Genomic DNA, 26,815 nt, shown 5'->3' with positions numbered 1-26,815 from the left:
ATAAATCCTGTTTATAATAATAATTCAGATGGAAGGTCTCCCAAACAATCCCTTTTATTGATAAGAGTCCAATTATCTGAAGGAAACAATATTTCAATCATTTTTTTTTCTCTTGGCCACTAGAAATAAGTTTTGTGATGTTTTCACTTGCTTGCTTCCTGAAAGTTCTTCTATAGGAATAAACAGGACGGAAATGTTTCATTTTTGTGTTTTTTGTCAATGTGGTTCTTTTTTTTATTCACCATTTGATATTTTTTAATTTTTATTAGGCATTATGTTATTATTTTTTTAGAGTAGTTTAGATTTTTAATTTTGCTTATCCTTACTAGTGTATATATGACACATGGCTGAATAAATAAAATATTGATACAGAGATCGATATTACAGATATATCACTGTTAAAGATAACCTGTCACAAACATACAGTGAATTTATATTGTGAAAATATATTTATATATATATATATATATATATATATATACACATACACACACATATATATATATATACACACACATATTTATAGATATATATATATCTATATATACACACACACACATAGATATATATATATCTATATATACACACACATATTTATAGATATATATATATATATATATATATATATATATAGCACAAGGAAAAAGGAAAGAAGAAGTAAAGGCGAGGATGGAGAGGTGAAGGCAGAAATGGAAGAGTGGGGAGAGATGGTTGGGTGAGGAAAGAGAAATAAAGAGAAAAGAAGGGAGGCAAATATAAAAGGAGAGGACAGGAGACGGAGAAGAAGGAAGGGTGATGAGGTTAAAACAGAAAAAAGAAAAGTAAGAGATGAGTGGAAAGTTGACAAGTGAGAAAGTTGAGATAAAGAAAGTGGGAGAGGAGAAAGGGAAGAAGAGGATGGGTGAGGAGTAAAAAAAGGAGGAGAGGAAATAGAAAAGAGACAGAGCAGGGGGAGAGATGAGGATAATGAGGATAAAGAGGAAAAAGGAGATAGAAGGAAGAAGGGGAGAGATGAGTGGGGAAGGGAAAATGTTAGAAGGAAGAGGGGTGGGAGAGGAAAGACAAAGGGACAGGGAAGGGAAGAGGAGAGAAGAATTATCTTTATAATTAATTAGAATTATTATTAAGAATTAAAGGGGGGTAGAGGGGTTCTGCCAATTTCAGCTCATTGGGGTGAGCAATAATTGTTGGTGAGGGGAAAAAGGAGAGACAGAGGACGAAGGCAGGTGAGAAAGAAAAGTTGGGAAGGTGTGATAGAGAAATGAAAAGGTGAGGAGACAAAAGGGGAGAGAAGGATTTAAGGAGAGGAGAGATGGATTGTGGAGCATATGGGGGTCTCTGCCAATTTCGGCTTATCTGGGTGAGCAATAATTAATGGAACCGCTTTCCTAATCCACCCAAATTGCTCATTTCCATTCATAGCAGCTGTCCAGGGGCATCGCCTGGCACCCCCAGTATTTTCATCCAGTGAAGCTTTTTTCGGCTATCAGTATAAAGCTCCATACACTGAGACACAGGAAAGACGGACATTTATTGAGGATACATTAAGCCAAGGGTCATTATTATTACTCACCGTCTTTTCATCTATTATTTCCAGTTATATAGGAGAGAGTAGGGGCGATACAACCAGCATGAGACATCTGATATATTAATATAATGACAGCTATAATCTTCTATGTGTGGGTTACATAAAAGCCAGGACACAATAAGGGAATATTATGGGATACAGGGAGACATGGGGTGTTATCTAGTGACCGGTGGGTGCAACTGACTACTCTCAGCTTCAAAGCTGAACTCTAGGATGAATATCCTTTTTCACCCAATCTCCTTTTTTACCAAGCACACCCCATAATTTGTTATATTTTATTTAAATCATAAAGTATTTTTTGCTTGCGATGTGATTTGTTTTTTCCTGGGGCAGAGGAAGGACCAGTGCCTGGTGACAGGGGAGTTCTGACAAGGGAGTTCTCTTTTCCTGTAGCTGAAAACTAATTTCTGCTTGGACACGGTCCCCCAGATGAAAGTTTTTCGTTCCTGCACTGAGATTGGAAGGAATAGACTTTTCATATATATGTATATATTGCTTTTGCAGCAATGATAGAGGATCGTGCACTGTCTATAATACAGTAAAGCCTTTAGAAATGGATGCCGATAAGGCCAGGAATGTCCGAGTTGTTTCCATCTCAAATACTCCAAACAAATATGGCAGACGTGTCTTGATTTTGGGAGTAGTGGCCTAACATTCTGGGGCACTCTGAGTTCTGAGCTTCTCAGTCTTAAGAGGTTTCAGACCAGTCCACCCACAGGACCAACTCAATCCCACACACCACAATGACTTTGCTGGACAACCAGCAGAACCCCGCTGTGCTCTCCTCCATTGAAATACATAGCAGTCATTCCCAATCTGTCATTCATCAGATGGGTTGGTGAATACCACCGCCAGATTTTCATATATATGAAGCTTCAGTATTCTCTCTTTCCTATCTTATAACAACAAGAACAATGCTACAGAAGCAAAACACAAAATAATTTCCAGTTTTGAGGTTTTATTACTACCTGGTCACATGATCAGACTCTTATAGCAGCAAATTTAACCAAAAAGGTTTTTCTGTATACTAAAATTAATATGGATTAGATTGCAGCTCATTAATATATTGTAACAATACTGACATATACATCACCGAGTATCCATGTGGCAATTATGTTACAGAAAAGGTGCGTTGTGTATTTTGTATAAAGCAGGTATAAATTTAGCTGGTTTGGGTTGAAGTTTCTCAGCTCTTCATTGCTGAGATGACATTTACATTTTCCAGTAATCATTTCACATTTGAGGTCAGGGCTCTGTGTTGGACACTCGAGGTTCTCCTCCAAACTGGTGACACCATGACCCCAATTTATTAAAGCTCTCCAAGGCTGGAGAGGATACACTTTCATCAGGGAAGCTGGGTGATCCAGCAAACCTGGAATAAATCTGGTCCAGGATTTAAAACATTTGCTAGAAAATTAGTAAATCTATTCCAGGTATGCTGGATCACCCAGCTTCACTGATGAAAGTATCTTCTCCAGCCTTGGAGAGCTTTAATAAATCAGGGCCCATGTCTTTACGGAGCTGGCTTGGTACACAGAGGACAGAAAAAGGGCCCTCACCCTTCTCCCAAACTGTGACCACAATTGCCTACAATGGCTTTGTATAGTGGGGTATTACCAGCGCCCGTCACCGGAAACACCTGAACTCATTTTGGAGGAGCGTCCATATTCTATGGGCCATAGTGTGTAAGCATGTATGTATTTTTTGGCTTTTGAACAGAAATGTATTTTTTCCAGTGTAAGCAACTATCTTTAACCCTTGCGGACCTTGACATAAATGGGATCACCCACTCTTAGTTTTCCAGTTTGCTCCACTCCGTAGTATTGCCCAAAGAGCGGTGCGGTCTTGTAGACGTGGTTCAACGAAGGATCGCTCTGTCGGAAGGTTCTGAGAGTTTCCAGAGGATCCTTCCGGCTCATAATTCCAGTATTCGGATCCACGGTGGTCAGAAGACACCGGCCACAGGCCATGACCCTCTTTAGCCTTGTGGTGCCCACTTCCACATCATTCCAGCCGTCCTCAGCAAAGGCCTCACATCCAGACACCACAATGCAGGGCCTGAAATTTCCAATGGTGACCGGCTTCTCCAATCGCTTGTTCAGCTCATCCAGGGAAGATTCAGAGAGGAGCATGACAGGGCTGGCATCAGGATAGGCAATGATATCTTTATCCCGAAACAGAATCTCTTGGTCCTTGGACTTGCGTGGCTTCATGACCTCAGGCTCAAAGTGCACCAAGCGGTATGGCCGACTACTCTTAAAATAGGAGGTCAGCCATTGAGACACCTCATCTCCGCAGTCACGACCTTGGACATCAGTTCCAAAAATTCGGCAGTCCAACACCTTGTTGGTGTTGGGCTGAGAAATGGCCATCGTAATCTTCTCCATTCCTGGACCTTCAAGACAAAGAGAGTCACCAAGCCTGCTAACATTGATGAGGACAATTCGTGGCTCCTGCCTGCCAGTCACCATGTGCCCGTCCTCGGTCACCACCAGCCAGTGCCGATCCCCAAGCTTCCCATTTCTCAAGCCAAGTTCTAGGCATTCAGCTTCTTGGACGGAGACCGGGCGACATGACTTAATGGGGTATATGAGGAGCTGCGACACCGTGCCTACCTGACGCAACTCCCAACGCGTCTTTCTCCACCATATCCAGGAGGCGATGGCGGCGCCCAACCCAGCTGCACAAAGTATCGGTAAACGATGGCGTGGAAAGTCCTGCACAGCTCCAGAGATGCTGGAGACAAATGATTGAAGAGGCATGATTATGGACCGTTGCTTTAGATCCGGGTCACAGTTTCACTGCCAAATCCTATAAAGAGAGAAAAGGAGTCAACATATTTTCTATAGATCAAAATATATTTACCTAACGCTGAACTGCAGGCAAATTGCTAAATATAGAATGTAAAAAAATTTGAATAAAATTTAAAATTAAATTTTAAATAAATTGTAGTTTAAAAAATTGATTTGAAATGTTTTGACAACATTCATGGCTGAAGAATCATTGCAATGGGCAAATTCAGATGGGGAAATGGGACACCGGAGTGTCTACCATACCATAAGGGCTGATGCCGACAGGACTGGAGGGAGGGGGTGTTTGGTAGTACAAATGAAGCTGCAATATCCAGTTAATTTTTGACCTCTATTAAAACAAAAATGAAATCACTACATGCAAGTAGTAACCATTTACTACCTGCTCTCTGGAACCAATAAAATAGTCCATGGTACAGATTTAAAAACTATTTAAACATTTTACAAGGAGTGTAGTCAAACTCATTAAAAAATTAAAGAATGCATGAAATTTTTTTCTTTTTTTAATGCTTTACCACTATGGGAAACTGCCATCATAGACTACGACCATTGTCTATATGGGGGAGCAGGACCGCATGTTCCTTGTTAAAAAACAAAGTTCAATTTGGCTTTAAAACAAGAAAATATGCATTCAAGAGTGGATTGCACCACAGTATTGGATGAGCAGCTATAAGATCCAACAATATTGAATCATATGTGTGATCCTTTTTGATAGGGTTATTCCTTTCCAGACTTAGCCCAGGTCAGCAGCTGAAGGACAGGTTTTCCCCGGCTTTCTCTGGAGAATTGGAACTACCTGGGATTTCTTTAGCAAACAATGTGTTAGAAAGGTGTCCATGTCCATGAAGAGAAGACAATTTGGAATCCACTAGGTCACTAAGAAAGGGGCCCTAAGGCATCACTGCTGTCCAGAAGTGAATAGTGGCCTTGCTGCATGGGGAGCATCCCAGCAAAGAAGGGAGAGGTAAGGAGCCCAGACTAAAGTGTACGAAGATCCATTTGACTTTCATACCCTCCTTGGCCACCTTTGTGCAAAAACCTGCCTGAGACCTACCTTGATTTTCCTGAACCTCTGCAGGTAGCAGGTCTTTGATACTCTGTATGCATTCTAGTAGTGTATTGTATGTAGTAGTTAGGGGTGCAGGTCTATTTATGTCTTTTGTATATCCACACCTATGTCCGTTAGGTTTGTTACTTAGCCAAGGTGGAATGCAATGAAAATCTAAAATTTACTGTTTCCAATAGGTCCTTTTCATACAAATGTGCTGCATTGATGTGAGCCAAGAGGGCATAGGATATATTGTGAAGGTAGAGGTAAAATGTTTCTTTGTTTTTTCCTTTTTGAATTATAGAAAGATATAACCCCATCAGGTTTCACAGGTAGGGTTGTAACCCCCTCATAATAGGCATGGGAACTCAGGGCAGGGATGGTAGCAGCATCTTATAATGGGCACTGCGGGTATGCACAGCCCCATGAACTCAGCATTAATATGGCGGGAAGCGCTCATTATGGGTTGTTCAGAAAGTGGAGGGATGGTGGTGACCCCTGACAGGCACAGCAGGTGTGAATACCTGGAAATGCAGTGTAGGGATAGCAGGAGCCAATCACAATGGACATAGCAGGTGTGCAGACCCAGGAACTCGTATGGAGGGAACTCAGCTGGTGAATGTTGGGAGAACCCTTTTTAACGACACAGAAAGTGTAAAGACCCCAGAACTTTGTACAGGGAAAGCAAAAAGTCCTTAGAACATCCACAACAGTCGTGCAAATTAAAAAATTCAGAACAGGGATCTTAAAAGAGTAAAAGGGGTTAAACACTCCAAAATATAATAAATATTTTCTGCACTACTTAATATGTTGGTAAAGAGGTCTATAGATGACATAAATGTAACATAAAACTGATCCAATTATTATTAAACAGGATTTATATAGCGCCAACATATTATGCAGTGCTGTACATTAAATACAATCAAATCATATATATATACCCAGACAGTACACAGGCGTGGGCATAGGGGGGTGCAAACTTTACCACTGCACAAGGACCCTGGACCAATGTCACCCAACTGGGGGTCCCCACATCAGCCATATTGTAATGTTGGTGGTGGAGAACATGTCATTTATGCACAGGGGCCCACACAGGATACAGGGGTGGGCAAAGGAGGGTGCAAATTGTGCCACTGCACGAGGACCCTGAATCCTCCTCACCCAACCAGGGGTCCCCACTTTAGCCATATTGTAATGGTGGTGGTGGATAACATGTCATTTGTGAATAGGGGGTGCACAATACACACACATACATACACAGTATACAGGGAAGGGTATAGGGGGGTGCAAACCCCGGACCCACCTCACTCAATAAGGGGTCCCCACAGCAGCCATAATGTAATGGTGGTGGTGGTGGATAACATGTCATTTCTGCACAAGGGTGCACAGTACACACACATACATATATACACACAGTATACAGGGAAGGGCATAGAGGGGTACAAACTGTGCCAGTGCACAAGGACTCCAGACCCTCCTCACCCAACTGGGGGTCCCCACAGCAGCCATATTGTAATGTTGGTGGTGGAGAACATGCCATTTATGCACAGGGGCACACGCAGGATACAGGGGTGGACATAGTGGAGTGCAAACTGTGCCACTGCACGAGGACCCCGAACCCTCCTCACCCAACCACAGGTCCCCACAGCAGCCATATTGTAATGGTAATAGAAGGGGGAGAACATGTCATTTCTGCACAAGGGCACACAGTACACATACATACACAGTATACAGGGGTGAACACGAGGACCCCAAACTCCCCTCACCCAACTGGGGGGCCTTGCAGAAGCCATTTTGTAATGGTGGTGGAGGATAACATGCCATTTTTACACAGGGGCCCAGAATACGCACACATACACATATCTATGCTAAGAGAAGACAATATGTAACTTGCTGCACACATTCACATGATCTAGGTGAATGTGGCAATAGGTGCAATATGCTGCGTCTGCAGGATTCTTGCTGCTACTTCCCAAACTTCTGCAGGCCTCTTGCTGCCACTTCCCAAACTTCCTAAGTGAATTCCAGAGCAGAGTTTTTAAAATTTAGATCTGGACAAGTGGACTTCATGGAATAGAGAAGAACAAACTGAGATCTCACCGTCAGATCTGCAGGCCACAGGCAGAGTAGAATTGCCGCTGTGAAATCTGCAGCAAAGTCTCCTTCCCAGAGGCCAAAAACAGGGAGGGAAAAGGCCTGAACTATTCACAGCAACAGGCGGGGAAATACTCATAGCAAAGTACACAGAGGCTGCCTGGGAATAAGACTCACATGTGCCAAGTCTGAGCAGACATAAGAGCACCTGTCACCTATACACAGGGATATGACATGATTAGCCAATGATCACCGCCAATCAGTGATCAATGTCCAAATGGAAAAGCAAAATGTCTTAAAATACTTTGTGCTTTAGAAAGGCTCTGCTGTGCTTCTCACTAATTTAAAGGGAGGTTTTTCATTCCATTAGGCTCCTCCATATTATTATTACACAGTATTTATATAGCGCCATCATATTATGCAGTGCTGTACAAAGTTGATAGTCATGTCAATAGCTGTGCCTCAAAGGAGCTCACAATCTAATGTCCCCACCATAGTCAATAATGTAGTCTACTGTCAATTCTCAGGGGAGACCAATTATAATTACTGTGTGTTTTTGGGATGTGGGAGGAAAGCTACACAAACACAGGGAGAACCTGCAAACTCCATGCAGATAGTGTCCTGGCTGAGATTTGAACCTGGGACCTAGCGCTGCAAAGGCCAGAGTGCTAACCACTGAGCCACTGTGCTGCCCTGCTGATTGCACCCATGGCCCATCCATTACACTAAAATGCTAACGTGGGCAAGTCATTTAGGATTATTATATGTATTTTTGCAAGCAGTGTAGGTGTCTGAATTTGCAGCAGAGCTAAAACATGGAAGGAAGTAGCAGCAAAAGGAGACAATTAGGCTTATAAAGAAACAGAGCAGATTGATGGAGAGATGAGCTTATTATTGAGCTGCTTCTCTTTTCACTGTCTGGGAGCAGGTCTGGTATGACTTAAGCTACGTACACACTTCCAATTATTATCGTTGGTAAACGAACGACGAACGATCGTGCACGATATCTGCGAACGATCGTATAGCACCGATCCTGTACATACAGATAACGACACGATCGTTCGTAGATATTGTACACACAATAGATGCGATCGTTTGAGCGATACAGGAAGTGACGTGCACGACAGGAAGTGAACGAACGTTCGTTCATCACGCATGCTCAGACCATGGACGATCAATGAACGATCGTACACACGAACGATGGTCAACGATCGTCGTCCAATCCGATCCGCCGGTCCGGTCGTTCATTTCCAACGACTTTCCTCGTTCGTCGGCGTCGTTGGTTACTTTTTTTACGAACGATTTTTGCCCATTCGATCGTTCGTTCGTCGTTCATTTTGAACGATAAAAATTGGAAGTGTGTACGCAGCTTTAGGCTCAGATGAAGTGGGTTTAATGGCACTGGTTATCAGACTGAGGACATCTAGTGGCAGAAAAAAAGTGTTGCTAGAATGAAGGTGAATATTGGAGCAAAGGTTGGTTTGTTAAATTATCTTAATGTGTTTTTTTTTTTGCTTTCTGCAATATTGATTTACCTTAGAAAAGAGACAATACGTGCAGCAGCCATAAATACTAAAGCCAAATATTGGGCACTCTGTTTTGTTGGAATAGCTGGCCACATTTTCAGTAGATTTAATATAATCTTCTTTTATCAAAATTCTTCAAATTAAAGGGACCTTAGTAATATTATATAATTGTTGCAATGTGACCAAAAGTATTTTATGCTGAGGATAATATTTGGATAGCTGGACCCCCATAATGATCAGGTGGTGATCGTACTGATTCTGATAGAAGACCCCCAAGCAATCACTTTTATTGATGAGATGCCAAGTCGTCAATGATCTTGCAGCAATTGCTGTGCCATTAATTTCTATTTATTGGGCACCAGAAATCAATTCGTAATGTTGGACAAATTTTTCTGAAGGCACTGGGCTGAAAATTTTATTTTTCTCTTTTAACCATTGATATTTATTTAGTGGTATTAGTGTTTGTATTGCATTGAAGAAATCTTTTTCTAAGAATCGTCCTTTTTCTTCAGGGTAGTTAGTAGTATTACATTTCATACATCCCTACTATTTTATTGTATATAAATATTGACACAGAGCTCTGCCTCTCATATGCCATCATTATGGATAATCTGACACAAACATGGCCAATAAAAAATAAATACATAATGAGAAAATGCATAAGGAAAAGGAGAACATGAAAGTGGGGAAGGAGAGATGGAATAGGAGTGAGAGAAAAGAGGGGCAGAGATAGAGGGAGAGGAGAGGGAATGGAGGGTGGTGAAGTTAAAGCAGAAAAAGAGGTGAAAGAGGAATAGGTGGGGAAGAAGAAGAGATGAGTGAAAGTGTGGTAGAGAAGTGAAAAGGTGAGAAGGAAGTGGGTGGGAGAGAGTAACAAATGGAGAGTGATAGAAAAAAGGAGAGAGGGATTGTAGGGGATAGGGGGCAATAATTAATGGAGTTTGGGCAGAAATGGGGGGAAGAGAGAAGAGACAGAGAAAGAGGGCAGGGAAGAGGAGAGATGGGGGTGAAAAAGTAGGGAAGGTGTGGTAGAAAAGTGAAAAGGAAGTGGATGGGAGAGAGTAACAAATGGAGAAGGATAGAAAAAGGAGTAAGGGATTGTGGGGTCAATAATTAATGGAGTTTGGGCAGAAATGGGGCAAGAGAGAAGAGAAAGAGGGCATGGAAGAGGAGAGATGGGGGGTGTGAGAGTGGGGAAGGTGTGGAAGAGAAGTGAGAAGGAAGTGGGTGGGAGAGAGTAACAGAGAGGGATAAAAAAAAAAGATGAGAGGATTGTGGGGGATAAGGGGGCTTTATTTTGGCTTATCAGGTGGAGCAATAATTAATGAAGTTTGGGGAGAAATGGGGGAAAGAGGGAAGAGACAGAGGAAGAGGGCAGAGACAAGGACAGACGAGTGAGGAAGGTGTGGTAGAGAAGTGACAAGGTGATGAGGGAAGAGGTGTGGGACAAGAGGAAACGGAGAGGAAAAGGATAAAGAAAAGGGAAGGGATTGTTAGGGATAGGGGCTCTCTGTCAATTTCAGCTTATCAGGGTGAGCAATAATTAATTTGGTTTTCTGATCCCAATACAGGTAAGTCCCGGGGTTAAGGACATCCAACATACAGACGTCTCCTAGATATGAACGAGGCTTCCCTGGCTTGAAGGGGGGAGGAGGTGGTTTGCATGACTTGCAGGAGTCTTTTTGCTAAACCCAGCTGAGGTTGTGGGTGATCTTAAAGAGGAAGTAAACCCAAAAACGAAATAAAACAAAAAAATACACTTACCTTCCATCCCGCAGAGCAGTCCAGAGGATTCTTCCATCAGGTTCCTCGTCATCCATCTTTGGGCTGGTGCACTAGGCGCCATCTTCTTCCGGGTTTTTCTTCCTACATCACCCATTGCAGGTGAATGGGTAGATGGTAAAAAAAACTTGCAGATCACAAAGTGCATGCAGGAGATCAGCAATTTCTTTCCCTTTTGGGAAAAGGGCCAAGAGCCTCCTGGGATATGTGACGTAAGGCTCTGTGCTCCCATTCATTCTCAATCTCCTAGGCAATCGAGAATTAAGGGGCAGCACTGCAAAAAAAAAAAAAAGGATGTTTTACACAAATAAACAGAATTTTTACCTTACATAAAAGGGTTGTCTACCCTTTTATGTAAAGTGAAAATTCTGAGTTTAGGTACGCTTTAAGGACTGAGCTCTTTCTGCAAGCTCTTGTAACTCTTTAATGACCAAAACAAACTCAGTTGTTTCTTTTTGCATATCAAAGCACAGCTTGCTCCAGAACTTAATAAATGTCTAGGCTCCATAAAGATTATTTTTTTTTTTTTTGCTGTTGAGACAACCATCTGTGCTTTTTGTATTTAATAAAATAATGCACCTGTTCCGACTTGCATACAAATTCAACTTAAGAACAAACCTACAGTCCCTAGCTTGTATGTAACCCGGGGACTATCTGTAGCTCATTTACATTCACAGCAGCTGCCCAGAGGCAATTTCTGGGAAGAGGTGGGGTAGATGGGGAGGGTTGGGGGGATTCAGGCATGAAAGAGGACGAGAGAGATGAGTGTGGAAAGGGGTGGTAGAAAAGTGAAAAGGTGAAAGTGAAGAAGGGCGGGAGAAGAGAGACAAAGGGGAAAAAGGATTGTGGGCGATAGGGCGGCACTGACACGATTTCGGCTTATCGGGGGCGGCATTAAGTAATGGAGGTTGGGGAAAAGAAATAGAGAAAGTGGGCAGGTAAGAAGAGAGATGAGTGGGGAAGGTGTGAATGAGATGGGAAAAGATGAGAGAAGAGAGACAAAAGGAATCGAGGAGAGGAGGATATGGGGGTCTCTGGCAATTGGGCGTATGTGGGTGAGCAATAATTAATGAAGCCGGTTTCCTAATCCCCCCAAATTGCTCATTTCCATTACAGCAGCTGTCCAGGGGGATCGCCTGGCACCCCCAGTATTTTCATCCAGTGAAGCTTTTTTCGGCTATCAGTATAAAGCTCCATACACTGAGACACAGGAAAGACGGACATTTATTGAGGATACATTAAGCCAAGGGTCATTATTATTACTCACCGTCTTTTCATCTATTATTTCCAGATATATAGGAGAGAGTAGGGGCGATACAACCAGCATGAGACATCTGATATATTAATATAATGACAGCTATAATCTTCTTTGTGTGCCCATATGGACACAATAAAGGAATATCATGTGATAAATGGGGACACTGGTGCCATCTAGTGACCGGTGGGTGCAACTGACTACACTAAATTTTAAAGCTGAACTCTGGGATGAATATCCTTTTTCACCCAATCTCTTTTTTTTATGCACATATTCATTACATTTTGTTTAAACCATAAATCATCAGAGGAAATGTAAACATTTATTGCCTGCAATGTCATATACTTTAAAGGATTTATTTGGCATGCCCTAGGTAAGGTGCACAGATGACTTTAACAATACATGAAGTGTTGATTTCCTGTTCATCACGGCACACAGTGGTTTCTCCCAGAAAACCTGCACACAAGTGACAGGTTCCATATACCTTATCTTTAATACCTTTTTTCTCAGATTCTCCTATTTGTAGTAGCACATCAGTAATGTTGCACTTTTAAATTGAATTAAAGCAGAGATGTAAGTTCCAACTGAATGCCATTATTACACAATAAACTGATGAAATACATATAATGAAACTTATTCACCTGCCAAAGAATTTGCATTTCTGGCCATCCAGTTTTAAGGTTTACACAGCTCTTCCACATAGCACCACCCCGTCTGGTAAGGAGATAGACCTGCCTTTTATCTTCTACAGTTCAGCAACAGGTACAGGTCTGGTTCATCCTCCAGCCTATGATAGATACTATCTGCATGGGGGTTGTATGTTGTTCATGTTTGAATGGGTTTCTTACCACATACCAAAAACATGCCCGTAGGTAAAAATCAACGCCAAAACATCCGATAAATTCTGATGTTGGAAGCTAAGCATGGTCAGGCCTAGTTAGTACTTTGATGGGAGACCGCATGGGGGAGCTTTGAGTGCCATGGTAGAAAATAGTTGACAAATGCAGTACATAATTGCACAAATACAAGTATAAGTTTGCCATCCTTTTTCATGTGACACATACAAGAAGACACTAGTGATAATGTAGCCCATAATTCCCTTTATTTCAGAAGACTCTAGCCCCATTTGCACTCACATACTCAAGCATACGTTATCATGCGGTCACTAACACACTGTACATCAATGGAGAGCTCCTGGCAGTAGTCGGTAAGGCGCTCTTCTATTATTTTGCTTTTTTTTTTTTCTTCTCCCAAACGCTACAATTATTTCCCGATAAAATACAGTCCACCCACACCGCTCTCCCTGTTGTGGCCACGATATAGAATTGTGTGCTGTCCGTGGTAAATACAGGAAAGCCCTCAGAAAAATGGCTGCTGATACACGCCAGGCACGTCCCAGCTGATGTCGTCTCTTGGCAAATACTCGAAATTGATGAATATTTTCTGACAGATCCCAACAGATATGGCAGAAAGGTTTGGGTTCTGCCAGCGAGAGGAGTGTTATTAGAGCAACGGCCTGACGTCCTGAGCTGTAAAGGCACAGAGTGAGTTCTGAGCAGTGTCTCAGTCCGCTCTTCGCTGCTACCTGTTCTTATGGACCAAAAGGCTCCGGAACCAGTCACTGACGACACAGTCCACCCTCAGGACCAGCGCAATCCCACACACCACAAAGATGCTGCTGATTGTGAAGCCCAGGGCTTCAAATAGGAACCTAAGAGAAGGAGAGGAGATTAAAGGAGCAATATAGCTAAATGCATCGTCAAAATACATATAATGGGAATGTTTACCTGTCACAGGATTTGTAAATCTTTATTTCTAAATTGTAAGCTCTTCGGGTCCTCCCCTCCTCCTGTGTCACTGTCTGTATCTGTCTAGATCAGATTCAGGTACTTACACTTTTATTTAAAAACTATAACCAATGTTTTAAGATATTAATTTATGCTTTTTATAGCTGACTAAAGTTCAGCTCTAAAATGCCAAGTCTGGCCCCCCTTCTTTACAGAGCTTTGAATTTTTTATTATTATCATTATAATTAATATTATTAATGAAAAAAGATTTATATAGCGCCTTTCACTGCTTTCTTTAACTGCTCTGTATATGGGAAAGGAGAGGACAAGATGGTTGGACTGGGGGGATATATTGGAATACATATTATTACTTATATACATATATATATATATATATATACACATACACACACTTATATACTTAATATTATGTTAATACTATGATAATAAACAGAACTATAATTGGGAAGCTCACTGCCCACCAATGTAAAAATAGAAATACGTAAAAAGGTGGAGGGGCTCACTGACAACCAATGTATGATTTATGTTACTACCCTATCATCACTGACTACACCCATATTAATTTGGCCATACTCGCACATTTCCAATTCTCTGGGGCTGCCTACATCTAATCTATGGTACTCTTAAAATTCTGGGGGCTTCTTGGTAGCAATGAATGCTCCTCTAAATTATTTTTAATGAAGTAAATCTGTAGAAAGAGTGAATAAATGCCTATTCACACAACTACATTATATCCTCCATCTTCAGCCTAGGGAGATGTATTGTATGTGGTCAGTTCAGATACAGGTAGCTTTAACTTACTTTGGCGCAAACACTTTCCACACCATGAGATGACGCCGAAGTATCATGGCTGCACAGACACAAGACAGGAGCTGCAATGAAACAAAAAGCAAATGTTACCCCCCAATTACTACTATTGTATTTTTTTAGTTGCAATAGACCAGGCTGAGGTTTGTCTGATGTTAGGACAAGAGTAATATTGTAAAGCCTAATTTCACTCTAACAGCCCCATAAATGTCTAGAAATTGACAGGTTAATGTTAGGCCAATCCTAGTAACAACTGGATGAGATATGTGTAAAGTTACAATAAAAGCAAACTTAATACTTATACTACCTGGACTAGGAGCATATGTGGTCACATTAAAAAGAGGCTGTGTAGTCCAATACCTGTACTGTTAGAATGAACAGTTTGTGTGGCTTTATTAACTGCTGGCTCAGTACTTGCACTCCCTGGATAAAGAGTATATCCAGGTATTGTAACAGTAGACTTGGTACTTACACTTCCTGGATTCTGAATGTGTGTAGTCACAGTAACAGCTGGATCAGTACCTGTACTCCCTGCATGAGAAGTGTGTGCAGTCACAGTAACAACTGACTCTCTGCATGAATAATGTGCATTGACTAACACTAGCACTGACTTGCACTTTCTGGATTTTGATTGTGTGTGATCGCAGTAACAGCTGGCTCAGTACCTGTACTCCCTGCATAAAAAATGTGCATTCACTAGCTGTTGGTTTATTACCTGCACTCCTTGGATGAAAAGGTATTTGGTCCCAAGTTGCAACAGAGCAACACTGAAGCTGTCAGGATTCTCTCTCAGCCTCATCTCCATTAGAGGCATGTCTTCATCCTCAGTCTCCTCTTCTCGAGTCTCTTTCTTGCCTTTCTTTCTGCGACCAGTAGGGGATTCACATAGGAATGGCCAAAGCAGCAGTAAGCAGGATCCGGCTTCCTCAGGGGAGAAGATACAATTTATATCAAAGATATTTAGGAAGAACTTTACTGTTTTTTTTTTACAATGCAAGGACATGCCCCACTAATTAACACCCCTAAAAATACCCCAACCCCACTTATTTTCTATTCTTAGTGTACAGTAATAAAATCTCAAGGATCACGTGTTTGAAAATCTAGCCAGCATGTGAAATGTTCAGTCATCTCCTGTATTTAGGTTATGGGTGGATTTATAGAGCCACCTTATTGCACAATTTATATAATGCTGAATTTTGTGACCTTCCTTTAAACTACCAGCAATTTTTAGTGATATTATCTAGAAAGATCACACATATGCAATAATTGTTACCTGAGAAAAGGATGTTGGAGCAGAAGGTGTTGGCAGCGACTAGAAGGGCTGGAATGATGTTGGTTGTATGTCCATCCTGAAAGCCCACAAAGGCTGAGTTCCAGTGAATGGCAGGGAAAACTGGCTGGTGACCAGTGGAGTAGAAGTTCTGGGTGGCAGCGAGAGCCCACGCTATGACTGCGTACCATGGGACGCAAAACAGGTCTGTGCAAAATGACAAAAGTAATTAAATTATTTTAACCATCCCAAGGTCAATCCAGATATATAAGGACAATTTTACAGTATTTATTATCAAGGTCTATATTTTCTTGTTCCCCATTTTGCAGGGGTGGCTATAAAATGCAAAGTGCACTGTGGAACCATGATTGGAGGAGAGGCTGTTCACATGACTTGTCATGTTAACAAGCTTGTGTATATTACATCTTTGGCTGCCAAACCGAAGCTAGAAAAGGTGACACCACACTCCTCAGTAGCTATTTGTTACCCTCACCCTTAAATTCCAGCCTTGTTGAAACGGGTTCTCCTGTAACCCCCCACAACATGTTGGCAAATCATTTGTAACACAAATAAAACCTTTTCCATTTTATCCAATCATCAAATGAAAACTTTACTAATAAAGTGACATTAACTCACTGCTGTCATCAGGTGCCCAGTACAGGTTGGAGACATGTCCGTGGATTTGGAGGATTACCAATGCCTCTAATAATAGGAGGAGAAAGGCAGGGGTCATTCGTTCACTATGTAACATTATGAGAACAAGTGTTAGCAGAGACAATGTAATGACCATGGTGGCAGAGTACACGCTGCCAAGTCCGTAAGCCTCCAATGCTGCCCCTTTCTTTCCTGCCTCCTCCCCATGCTGTAGCCGGCTCTTTAGCGTGCGCTGCATCTTCCTGTAGATCTGTGGGATGACATGCTGAAGCTCTGCCTGGGATCCCGGAGCTCCACCAAAAGTGGTCACTGTGTTGTCGACGCTGGAGTCCTGACTCTTCTTCAAATAAACAGTTAAAGGTTTCCAAAAGATAAGCAGAAGACCCATTCCAGCAAAGACATATATGGCTCTGGGACAGGCCACCAGGGCTAGGTGTGTGAGCTCCCGCAGCTTGGCGAAGCTGTCTTCTGTACCAGAACTAAAAGCCCAAAAGCAAGAAATCCCCAGTGCTATAAGCGGGAAGCCCCATCGCACATACAGTACCAGCGGAGAGGAGCTGTTAAGGTTTCCATAGTGCTGAAGCCACTTCCTAATGAGGTAGATAATAACTCCCAGGCACAGGACGCAACAGATGTAAGAGAAGTTGTTGAGCTCTGGATCCAGAACGCTAAACAAGGGAATCAGAAAAGGGGACGGCTGACAATCTGGTGTCTCTTCCCGACAGTTGTGAAAAAAGCTGGAGAGGCGAATGCACAGTCCCAATGCTGCGAGCAACATTAACAACCTGGATCCATCCTTCTTATAGGCTGGTGTAAGAGAAGGTTTCAGTGATTCACTTCCTAATGGGGTAAAAGTTGGGAGTGTCAGTTTGCCATCCCAGTGTAGCTTAGCCACTGTCAGAGAGAGTAAAAAAATAAGAAAATAAGGAGCTGCCTTTCCCTCCGCCACAACAAAACTGTCTGAAAACAGGGCACAGCAGCGGAAAAAAAGCACCATAAGGGGACCTGAGAACAAGAGAGAGGTGGGCCTGCACCACCATCTTTTTTGTGCATACCTCTTTGATCTGAAGATGTAGAGAAAGCTGAACTGAGAGATGATGGTAAAGACAGCACAAAGAGAAACTAGATCCATATTTAAAAATGACATCCATGTACCCAGGCTGAGTAAAACAGTCAACAACAGTGAGATAAACACTGGATATCCCAACAGATGCTTGTAGGACACATTCATTGTCGATCCAGCCTCAGAAACTACATAACATAGAATGCATGACATGAGCAGGATAAAGCTTCCAAAGATCATGCAGACTGGATGAAAGCGAGCCCAGGACTCCATACACACGTGACGGGCTTGGTTGAGGTAGAGTTGCATTTTCTGTACCAGATGTGTCAGTCGATCTTTCATTTCTGTCTCGGTCAATGCATGCCGGTCCCACTCCGACATCAGCTGCTTGTATTCTGCCATGGTGGAGGAAAAAAGATCATCAAGTAGCCTCAACTTATCAGCTGGAAGGTCCCCGGCAGCCTGGGAATAGGAAGACAGATAACGGGATACCTGCGAGAGCAAACACATAAATTATGAGAGTCCTAGGTACAAAAGGTAGCTTAACAGAACAAAAAGAAAACATTACATACTAAGTAACCCATCCCTTATCTAACAGATATAAAAGCATCATTTTTTTACATTTCAATCCTTGGTTTCTTAACCTCCCTAGTGGTTAAATTCCATCCAAAGTTCCATGCAAAAAGCGGTAGTTTTTTCCATGGAAATTATTTTTTTCATTGTAGGCTATAATTCTTAGGCATAACTCACCAATAATTAAAAAATTTAACAAATTTAATAATAAACTTTAAATTAAACACAAAAATCTGTTAAAAAAATATATAATACAACTGTACAGTAGCTTGTATATTATATAATTATATATAAATTATATTATTTCCTTGTATTGGGACTCAATACAGCCATTTTGTATTGAATCCAATACAAAATTATTTGAATTTCCCACTGATCCGCCCACCCGCACTAACACAGGCACTGAAGTCCCTGGGAAACCCTGAAGATTCTTGCTGCATTCTCCAGCTGTAGATCGAGGAAGAAGGACGTGTCCCCAGGACCTGCGTCAGGATTACCACTTTTTGCCTGGAAAATCCAACCCGAGTCACACTTGGGAACTCCGCTAGGGGGGTTAAATCAAATTGACAGTAGGACACTTTTCAGATCCACTACAGAACTGTGCAAAAATGTACCAGCACGAGCACAAATACAACACCTAGGAGCAGGAGGTTGTGACTTATTGTTCTGTCAAATGTGGAAGAGGTGCTGGAAAACCTTTAAGGGGAGGAGTTCACCATTGACAAGGGTAAGGGGATATGGAGCAAGTTTTAGGTTAACAGTACAGAGGTTTGTGTTGATTTCAGTGAAAAGGTGAGACAAGTGTATATTCTGAAAGAAAAAAAAAATGGGCAGGACTGACAGCTTTCAGTAAATATAAATATTCTGCATTGTCATTGCACAATAGGAAATTAAAGAGCATTTTTGCAAATTAACAGACACTTTTAGAAGTTTGCAGGGCCTATAAAAGGAAAAGAAACACAATGAAAGTTGCATAAAATGGAGATACTGCATCTGTTTTTTTTTCTTATTTTGCATTAAACTAGTTTTACCAAGCAATTAGGCACAGCTTTTTAGTTTCCTGCTACCATTTAACACCAGAGGGGCTCAAGAAATGAGTACTGATTGGACCCATCAAATCCCACACCTCCATACAATAGGTACCCCTTCTAAGACGGTCATATGCTGTTGTCGTTACATGGCAGGTCTTCTTAGAATTTAATTCTCCCCTTTATCAAAGTCTAATTCAGTGTCACTGGTTATCCGACTGGCAACCAGTCAGATGGCACAATCTGCGTTTTATGCATCGCTGTACATTAAATAGGGGTTGCAGACAGATACAGAAAGTGACAAAGGAGAAGGAGAGGACCCTTCCCCGAAGAGCTTACAATCTAGGAAGTAACACACAATAGGAGGGGGGACATAATATATTTACATTTTAAGCACACGGACCTGTTGAGCATTAATTTGATAAGCCCTTGTCTTTGTTAGGAGGGATGATATGTCATTTTCGTCTTCTGACCACCAGAAGAGGTCGCTGATAACGGCTCCCAGGTTACTGTATGGGATGGGGACATCTAAGAGAAGAGACAGGCTTGGGACCAAATTCACCTGGGGAATGGCTTCTGGCTCCTACAACAGAACAACAGTCAGATAAACAGAACACAGTTCAAATAAGTGATCCACAACCTGAAATAATTTTGGAGTATTTCATGTCTATGTATGATATAAGATTTTAAGTAATATATGCACTTATACATAATCTTGGTTTATGCAAAAAACAAAGTACCTCCAGGAGCTGCTTGGAGAAAAGAGGGGCTTTGCTGTACAAGAAGAGAGCTGCAGTCACTTCCTTCTCACTGTCCCCGCCGTGGTCTCCAGTGTCCGTCATCCCGTGGTCCCCAGCCACCACCAACAAAGTCTTGTCCTCCAGGTGTTCTATAAGAGAGCTGTGGAAAATATTTATATTAGCAGGATAGTAGGTTTTCCAAAAGGTCTCCTGGCTGGCACAGAACCTGGGATTCTCTATGACCTCTGGTTTCTGGTCTGCTGGGTGCACGGCTCAAATCCCATAAGTATGCCACACCTTCCCCAGGATGTCACTATACTCCCATATTTGCAGAGAGACAAAAAGCATCACTACAAAGAACAATGTGGCTCCTCTAACTCTTGCCCTTTGTTCTAAGTTCTTATTTTTTGACAGCAGCATTTTTAAAACATGTAACAAATGGCTTAACAAAGGGCACTATTCAAGGGGTGTTAGGTTGGGCATGCAACTGCTTTATTACACACCTTCCTGGTAAAATTGTTCTCTAGAAGGAACTTCCTGCAAGGGAATATTTATATCACTTGGTTTTATAAAGAAATGTAAGGTAATAGAGATCTGCAAGAATGCATACATGCTCCAATGTTAAAACTGAACTCAAGGTTCATTCACGTTTTCTCCTACACAACTCTTTTGACTTTAAAGGAGTGTTTTACCCCTCCTCTATGTTACTTACTTCTTAAAAGTCTATTTATTATGCAATGAAGTCAAATTATTACCATAGCGGTAGACAGAACTGTATACTGGATTATAACAAGGATGTGTTACCAGGCAGGCAGGAAGACAGACTAATTCCCTGTGAAAATGTATTCTTGTAAAGTGGGAGGGACAGACTGGGAGTCCTGGGACCCCATGGCCTCCAACAGCAAGGAGCAGAGATGTCATTACATCAGCTTGGATCATAATACACTACAGAAAAAGAGTTACTTGACCGCAGGCAGGCCGTGGCAATGTATTCATGAACTGTTTTGTAACTGTGGAGGAGAGGCAGGGCCAGAGAGACTGCACTCTTTAAAGCAGCCTATGACTTGGTAGAAATGTGGCAAATCTGGGACCCCTTAGGTCATGCAGCGTAGTGCAGATAGGCCACTTTCGGTGTGATAGTTACACCCATTTATGCTATCACCATAGCTGTCAAGCTTAGTAGGGGGTCTTCTTACCTGATCATATCATTCATCTGTGTGAGTTTCTTGGCAGTCTCTGGGTGGTCTGGTCCATGCTTGTGTCCACAGTGATCCACCCCAAGAAAATGGGCAATTACAATGTCCCAATCTCCTCCGTCCACTAAGAGGAGAGGAGAAGATATATAAATATTTTATGGAACACATGTAGAACAGCCAAGCTGTTGAAAAAAACACTATAGCAGGCATAAAAAAGTAATTTTCCATTAAATCTTTACTTTCTGCTATGGAGGCATTTCCTGCTAATGGGTGACAAACACTTCCTGTCTCCTTATTGTTTTCCTTCTCAGTTACAAAGGCCCAGGTGGAAGACCTGATGCAAATAGAACAAACACAATCCACCATCCATCAGGAAATCTGCTTTGTAGAAATGTCATGCAGCCATTACTGTGATGTGTAAACAGGAATTAGTGGCTGCAGATCGGAAATGCCAATATATTAAATGGTTAAGTAAAAGCATAGCATTTCAGGATTTTAATATTGTGACTTCCAGGAAAGTAGTGGGTACTATACCTGGTCTTGTTAAGACCTACCAATAATAAAGGAAAAAATTAAGTGTCCCCCTTTGTACTGCGCTACTCAACTTCTAGACTGAATATCCATTCAAATGATTCTCTTTGTCTGTAGTTTGCCATTTGCACCCCTTAAAATGTCTAATATGCTGGATAATTAAAAATAAGGGATAATAATATTAATTCATATTATTATTAATAAACAGGATTTTTATAGCGCCAACATATTACACAGCGCTGTACATTAAATAGGGTTTGCGAATGACAGACAGTGACACAGGAGGAGGACAGGATCCTGCCCAGAAGAGCTTACAATCTAGGAGGTGGAAGAAGTATCACACAATAGGAATGGAGATATGAAATGGTCGGTGAGTAGTGAGGGGTTTAGGAGACAGAAGAAGATGGCCCGGCAAGTATAAAAAGATGGGTTTTTAAGGGCTCTTTTAAATGAGCAGAAAGTAGGAGCAGGTCCCATAGGACAAGGAAGACCATTCCAAAGAATCGGGGCAGCTCTACAAAAATCTTGGACACAAAATAGACTTTCTGTCAGTGAAGAATGTCTGGATCAGCTTTTCACCCACCTGTAGGATAGAGGTGCTGCATGATTCCATCATCCACAGTGTGAAGGTCCTTTACGTTGAAGGAAGGAAAGAAATAGGACTTGTAGAACTTCTTTGGAAACAGTCCATCCCAGGTATCGTCTCCCATGAACACCACTCTCTTCCCTAAATATGAACAGCATCAGGATATGAACAGAACAATCAGTAATTCTGCTAGGTGGCTGCTGAAACAAGACTGGTCAACAATTCAGTTTTCAGGATGAGAACTGATATTGGTAGTACAAAAAAAGCCAAAAACAGTTATTTATTTGATAAGCAAACATAGCACTCCAATACCCTTAAAACCTTTTAATTTCTCTCCCACTGCAGCCACTAAAACTACCAATGTGGGATTCTAGGGTTATGATGTTACTCCCTCTATGAAGTGATAGTACTGGAGTCTAGAGATTGGCTGCTGGATCGAAGCGCTGTGACATGAGAAAAGGTCACATGCTTCCTTACCCAGAAGCACCTGGGACTACCAAAGGGCAGGTGAGGATTCTGGATACCCCTGGTGCAGCTTTTCTTGACATTTAAGCCTCGAAATAATTTTCAGGTCTTCAAGGAACCCCTTCCACAATTAATATATCCACAGACCCCAGTACATTAGCGTAGTGGTCAGTGGGAAGAATGCCTTTTACATTACTGGCAAATGGGAAGAATGTCACCCTTACAGATTGCCAAAAATTGAAATGAGAAAAAAGATGAAAAACAAATTGCTCTAGGAACCTGTAGCAACCTATAGGGGAACCTTGGCTGAGAAACACTGTCCTAGTGCATCCTCGTCATAGGTCACTTAATATGAACATTCACGCCAGGCCATAATATGCAACAATCTCTCAGCCTAACATGAAATACTTTTCTCTTTTACTGTCAATTCACTGGAATTTCAGGAAAGATAAAAACTCAAAGTAATAAAAAGAAAAAGGTCTAGACAAATGTCTTTTAGCAAATTGTGCTTTTTAAGGCTACGTACATACGTCAGATGATTTAGTCCGATACGATCCACAGGGCTTGTCTCAGACGAGAATCTGACGTGTGTAGAGAGCCTGTCCAATGTTGTTCATGGATCAGTCCTGGCAGATCTACGAACCACGGAAGATGAATGACTGCAATTGAAGTGAAAGGAGGAGAATGCACCAGGGTGCCAATCACTTGTTCTCTCCTTCCCGTCCTTAATACAGAACAGTGCTGTTTCTTCATTCATCTTTCATTTTTTTTGTTGTTGGAAACGATTGTGAAAAATCGTTTCCAACAACAGAAATATAAAGATTTATGCAAAAATCTACTCACTTAAACTCAGCAGCACTGGTTAAAACTAGATTACAGCACAGAATTAGTTAAACCAATGACTTAGTACAAACCTTGTTCTGGTATCAAATATTAAGCAGAGTTCCTAGAAGGAAAGACATGTCACAAACGTTTCTACCTTCAAGCTATTATGAATACATTTTATCTGGATGTTCACCATACATTAATGCTCTCCTCCCCTATAAACCTGGAGGTGTTACCCACAATGGCAGCGTCAGGGCCCATTGTGCACTTGCAAGATGCTTCCATCACACCATACTGGAATACTCACCTACACTGGGGTCCATGACTTCACTTGTTCAAATATATTTTGTATATTTTGTATATACTAATATATTTTGTATTTTGTCAAATACATTTTTATCAGGGTGTTGTATTTTTTTCAGACCTAACTTTCCAACATTTTTTCTACAGAAAGAAGTTTGGTCAGGGGAAATGTTTGTGTAATATGGCAGTACACAATGATAAGTGTACGAGCAAAGCCTATAAAGAATAAAAACACTCAATGTCTCAAGGTCACCATCTGAACTATGAAGAACTCATGTGGTCTCCTCTTGAAGGAATGTTTCCATCTGGTAACTACATGATGTTTAAGCCTTTTTCCAAGACCAAACGTTGCAAGACAAGCGTTGACTCACCATTTTGAACCATCTGATGAATCAAATTGTCTTCCTGGATTGCATAGCTGGCAAAGTTGCTGCCCACATCTACAAAGGTTGGCAGCGAGCCTGTAGTGACCCCTTTAATCCTCTGCATGGTGGTAGTGGGAGGGTCAGCCCGGAAGGGGTAGAGTCTGGCATGCCGAGGCTGTGATTGGATAAGTTGGTGGATCACTTCCAGCTTGTTCTCGTAAGGCTTTGGGTTGGTGTTTGCTGGGTCATATTTGGCAAAGTCATACTTCAAGGCATCGATGATTACAATGACGGCTTTGTTGAACCTTTGTGGGAACCAACAGGAAGCCGCATTTTGTTGGAGGCTGCTGAGAAGTTCAGGATGAGGAGGCTGAGAACACAAACTTTGGTTGCTCAATTCTATTCTCATTAGGAGGAAACCACTCATGAAAAGCCAGATGCCGGAGTAAAACTGGATGGACAGCCAGGCCAGGAAAAGGAGCACCGGAGCCCTCTTCATCCTGTGGAATACAAGAGTAACATACCTTATAAACAGGTGCTGGCAGATAACAAATAAACAAAATGCTCTCTGTAGCTATTATTCATTCAGTTATCTTTCAGAGGTTAGCACGGTGGCTCAGTGGTTAGCACTCCGACCTTTACAGCCCTAGGTCACAGGTTCGAATCTCAGCCAGGACACTATCTGCATGGAGTTTGCAGGTTCTCCCCATGTTTGTGTGGGTTTCCTCTGGGTACTCCGGCTTCCTCCCACATTCCAAAAACATGCAGTTAGGTTATTGGCTTCCCCTAAAATTAACCTTCGACTGTATTAAAGACATATGACTATGGTAGGGACATTAGATTGTGAGCTCCTTTGAGGGACAGCTAGTCACATGACTACAGACTTTGTACAGCTTTGTTTAATATGTCGGCGCTATATAAATACTGTGTAATAATAATAATAAAAGGCTTCCATTGAAAATTCCCACATTTTTTTAACCTGGATTCAATGATAAAATAAATGATAAAATAATGTGTATAAAAGCATGGGCCAAATATTAAGCACCAGCATGCTCACAATGCACATGTGCACAGTGCTGTTGAATCATTGAACATAGTTTACTAAGGGTTGATTCTCAAAGCTTTGGCGGTTATATGGAGCATTAGGAAACAAAGAAAAATGCAGCATTTATTTGCTGCAGGGGAAGGCAATAATAAAGGGATATGTTATTTTGGGTTAGGAGATACACTGCAAGGTTACAATATAAAGCCAATAATGTTAAAGATTTCCCATTGTCCACTATATCTTTACACACCTGTCCTGTTTACAGAAAGGTTTAGAATTTCAATGAACTTGATAAAGTTGGGCAGATTTATAGTTACAGATAACATGGAATAACCTACACCTGACATTGTTTCCCTGCTGTTCTCACATCCAGGCAGCCATACATACAATGGTATCCCTGGTCATTCATATTCATTTAATGTGTTGAAGTCTGAGAGTAAATATAATAGAAAATGTACATACAAAGAGAAGAGGAAGACTTTGCTATGCTGAAGTTTTATCCTGTAATCAGTGTCATGGATCTGACAGCCTTATTAAAATTATTTTTATAGCATTCAGTTCTAATAGAGTTCATGGTAATTGGAATGGAGAGCAAGCACCGTTCCAATTAATTGTGGAAAGTTTGAAAAAGTTTTGAAAAGTACAGCAAAATCTATTGTAGTAGCAGCAGTAATAATAATAGAACTGATTTGGATATAAATATATAATAGTACTAGTAAAAAATTAACATTAACTGGAACACTAAAATGAAAGAAATCCTGATTATTGTTCTAATTTCATAATTTACTTTCTTAAAAATCCAAGAAAAAAACCAAAAGGGGAAAAAATGTTCTTTAAATCAGTCTGTGACAGGGGGGCGGGTCAAATAGTATTACACACCGATAGGGGGCGGTAGGTTATTATTAGGCCATATATATATACCATAGAATAGACATTGATAGAGGACAACAGGGTATATATTACCAGACAGTGATAAATATTTATATATAACACAAAATATTAGATATAAGTCAGGAATATAGTAATAAGAACATATAAAAGATGAAATATTGATGTAATCCAGGCTGCAGCACTCACCTGTACCTGCTCAGTCTCCTCACATTCACTCCACTGAGGTCAGGAAGACCCGGAAGAACAGAGCTCGGTCACCAGGACAACAGAGCAATAGAAAGGTGAGGGGGATAGAGGAAAGGCTGCATGAGACCATAGAGAGCAAACATAGGCCAGACTGGTAACAGCGCGAAGGAGTGACCTCTCCAGGGTATTGTTGGAACTGCATTCGAGAAATACCTTATACAAAGCATAGAAGCAAAATCTTTGGCTGGGGCAGAATTGGCAATCCAGTGATGTGAATGAGATTTGGTACAAATAGGTATTTTATGGTGTGTGGATCCATATTGAAATTATAGCATCATGAATTTATGTTACATGTTGCATGATCATTGCACACTG

General features: G+C 41.4%; 2 protein-coding genes across 4 annotated transcripts; both read right to left on the bottom strand.

The window, feature by feature from the left end:
* Window positions 1-2,529: 2,529 nt before the first annotated feature.
* Window positions 2,530-10,930, bottom strand: LOC140332301 (mitochondrial amidoxime-reducing component 1-like). Of its 2 annotated transcripts, none has more exons than XM_072413540.1 (2): window positions 10,831-10,930; window positions 2,530-4,399 (listed from the first exon to the last, which is right to left on the bottom strand). In XM_072413540.1, exon 2 carries the CDS (start codon window positions 4,348-4,350, stop codon window positions 3,340-3,342), a length of 1,011 nt encoding a protein of 336 aa, XP_072269641.1. In that variant the 5' UTR covers window positions 4,351-4,399; window positions 10,831-10,930; the 3' UTR covers window positions 2,530-3,339. The 2 variants fall into 2 exon arrangements, with proteins under 2 accessions (XP_072269641.1, XP_072269639.1); XM_072413538.1 differs by lacking the exon at window positions 10,831-10,930 and adding an exon at window positions 7,547-7,696.
* A 1,515-nt stretch (window positions 10,931-12,445) lies between these two features.
* PIGO (phosphatidylinositol glycan anchor biosynthesis class O) lies at window positions 12,446-26,526 on the bottom strand. Of its 2 annotated transcripts, XM_072413536.1 has the most exons (11): window positions 26,441-26,526; window positions 24,325-24,818; window positions 22,358-22,501; window positions 21,244-21,367; window positions 20,048-20,207; window positions 19,711-19,890; window positions 16,626-18,198; window positions 15,993-16,196; window positions 15,435-15,640; window positions 14,714-14,784; window positions 12,446-13,814 (listed from the first exon to the last, which is right to left on the bottom strand). In XM_072413536.1, the coding sequence occupies exons 2-11, from the start codon at window positions 24,815-24,817 to the stop codon at window positions 13,685-13,687; spliced, it is 3,285 nt and encodes a 1,094-aa protein (XP_072269637.1). In that variant the 5' UTR covers window position 24,818; window positions 26,441-26,526; the 3' UTR covers window positions 12,446-13,684. The 2 variants fall into 2 exon arrangements, with proteins under 2 accessions (XP_072269637.1, XP_072269638.1); XM_072413537.1 differs by lacking the exons at window positions 12,446-13,814; window positions 14,714-14,784 and having other exon boundaries at window positions 15,455-15,644.
* Between the last annotated feature and the right edge of the window lie 289 nt (window positions 26,527-26,815).

The sequence above is a fragment of the Pyxicephalus adspersus genome, chromosome 6, assembly GCF_032062135.1.
Source record: "Pyxicephalus adspersus chromosome 6, UCB_Pads_2.0, whole genome shotgun sequence".
Taxonomy (NCBI): Eukaryota; Metazoa; Chordata; class Amphibia; order Anura; family Pyxicephalidae; genus Pyxicephalus; species Pyxicephalus adspersus.
This window is presented reverse-complemented; position numbering and strand designations above follow the sequence as displayed.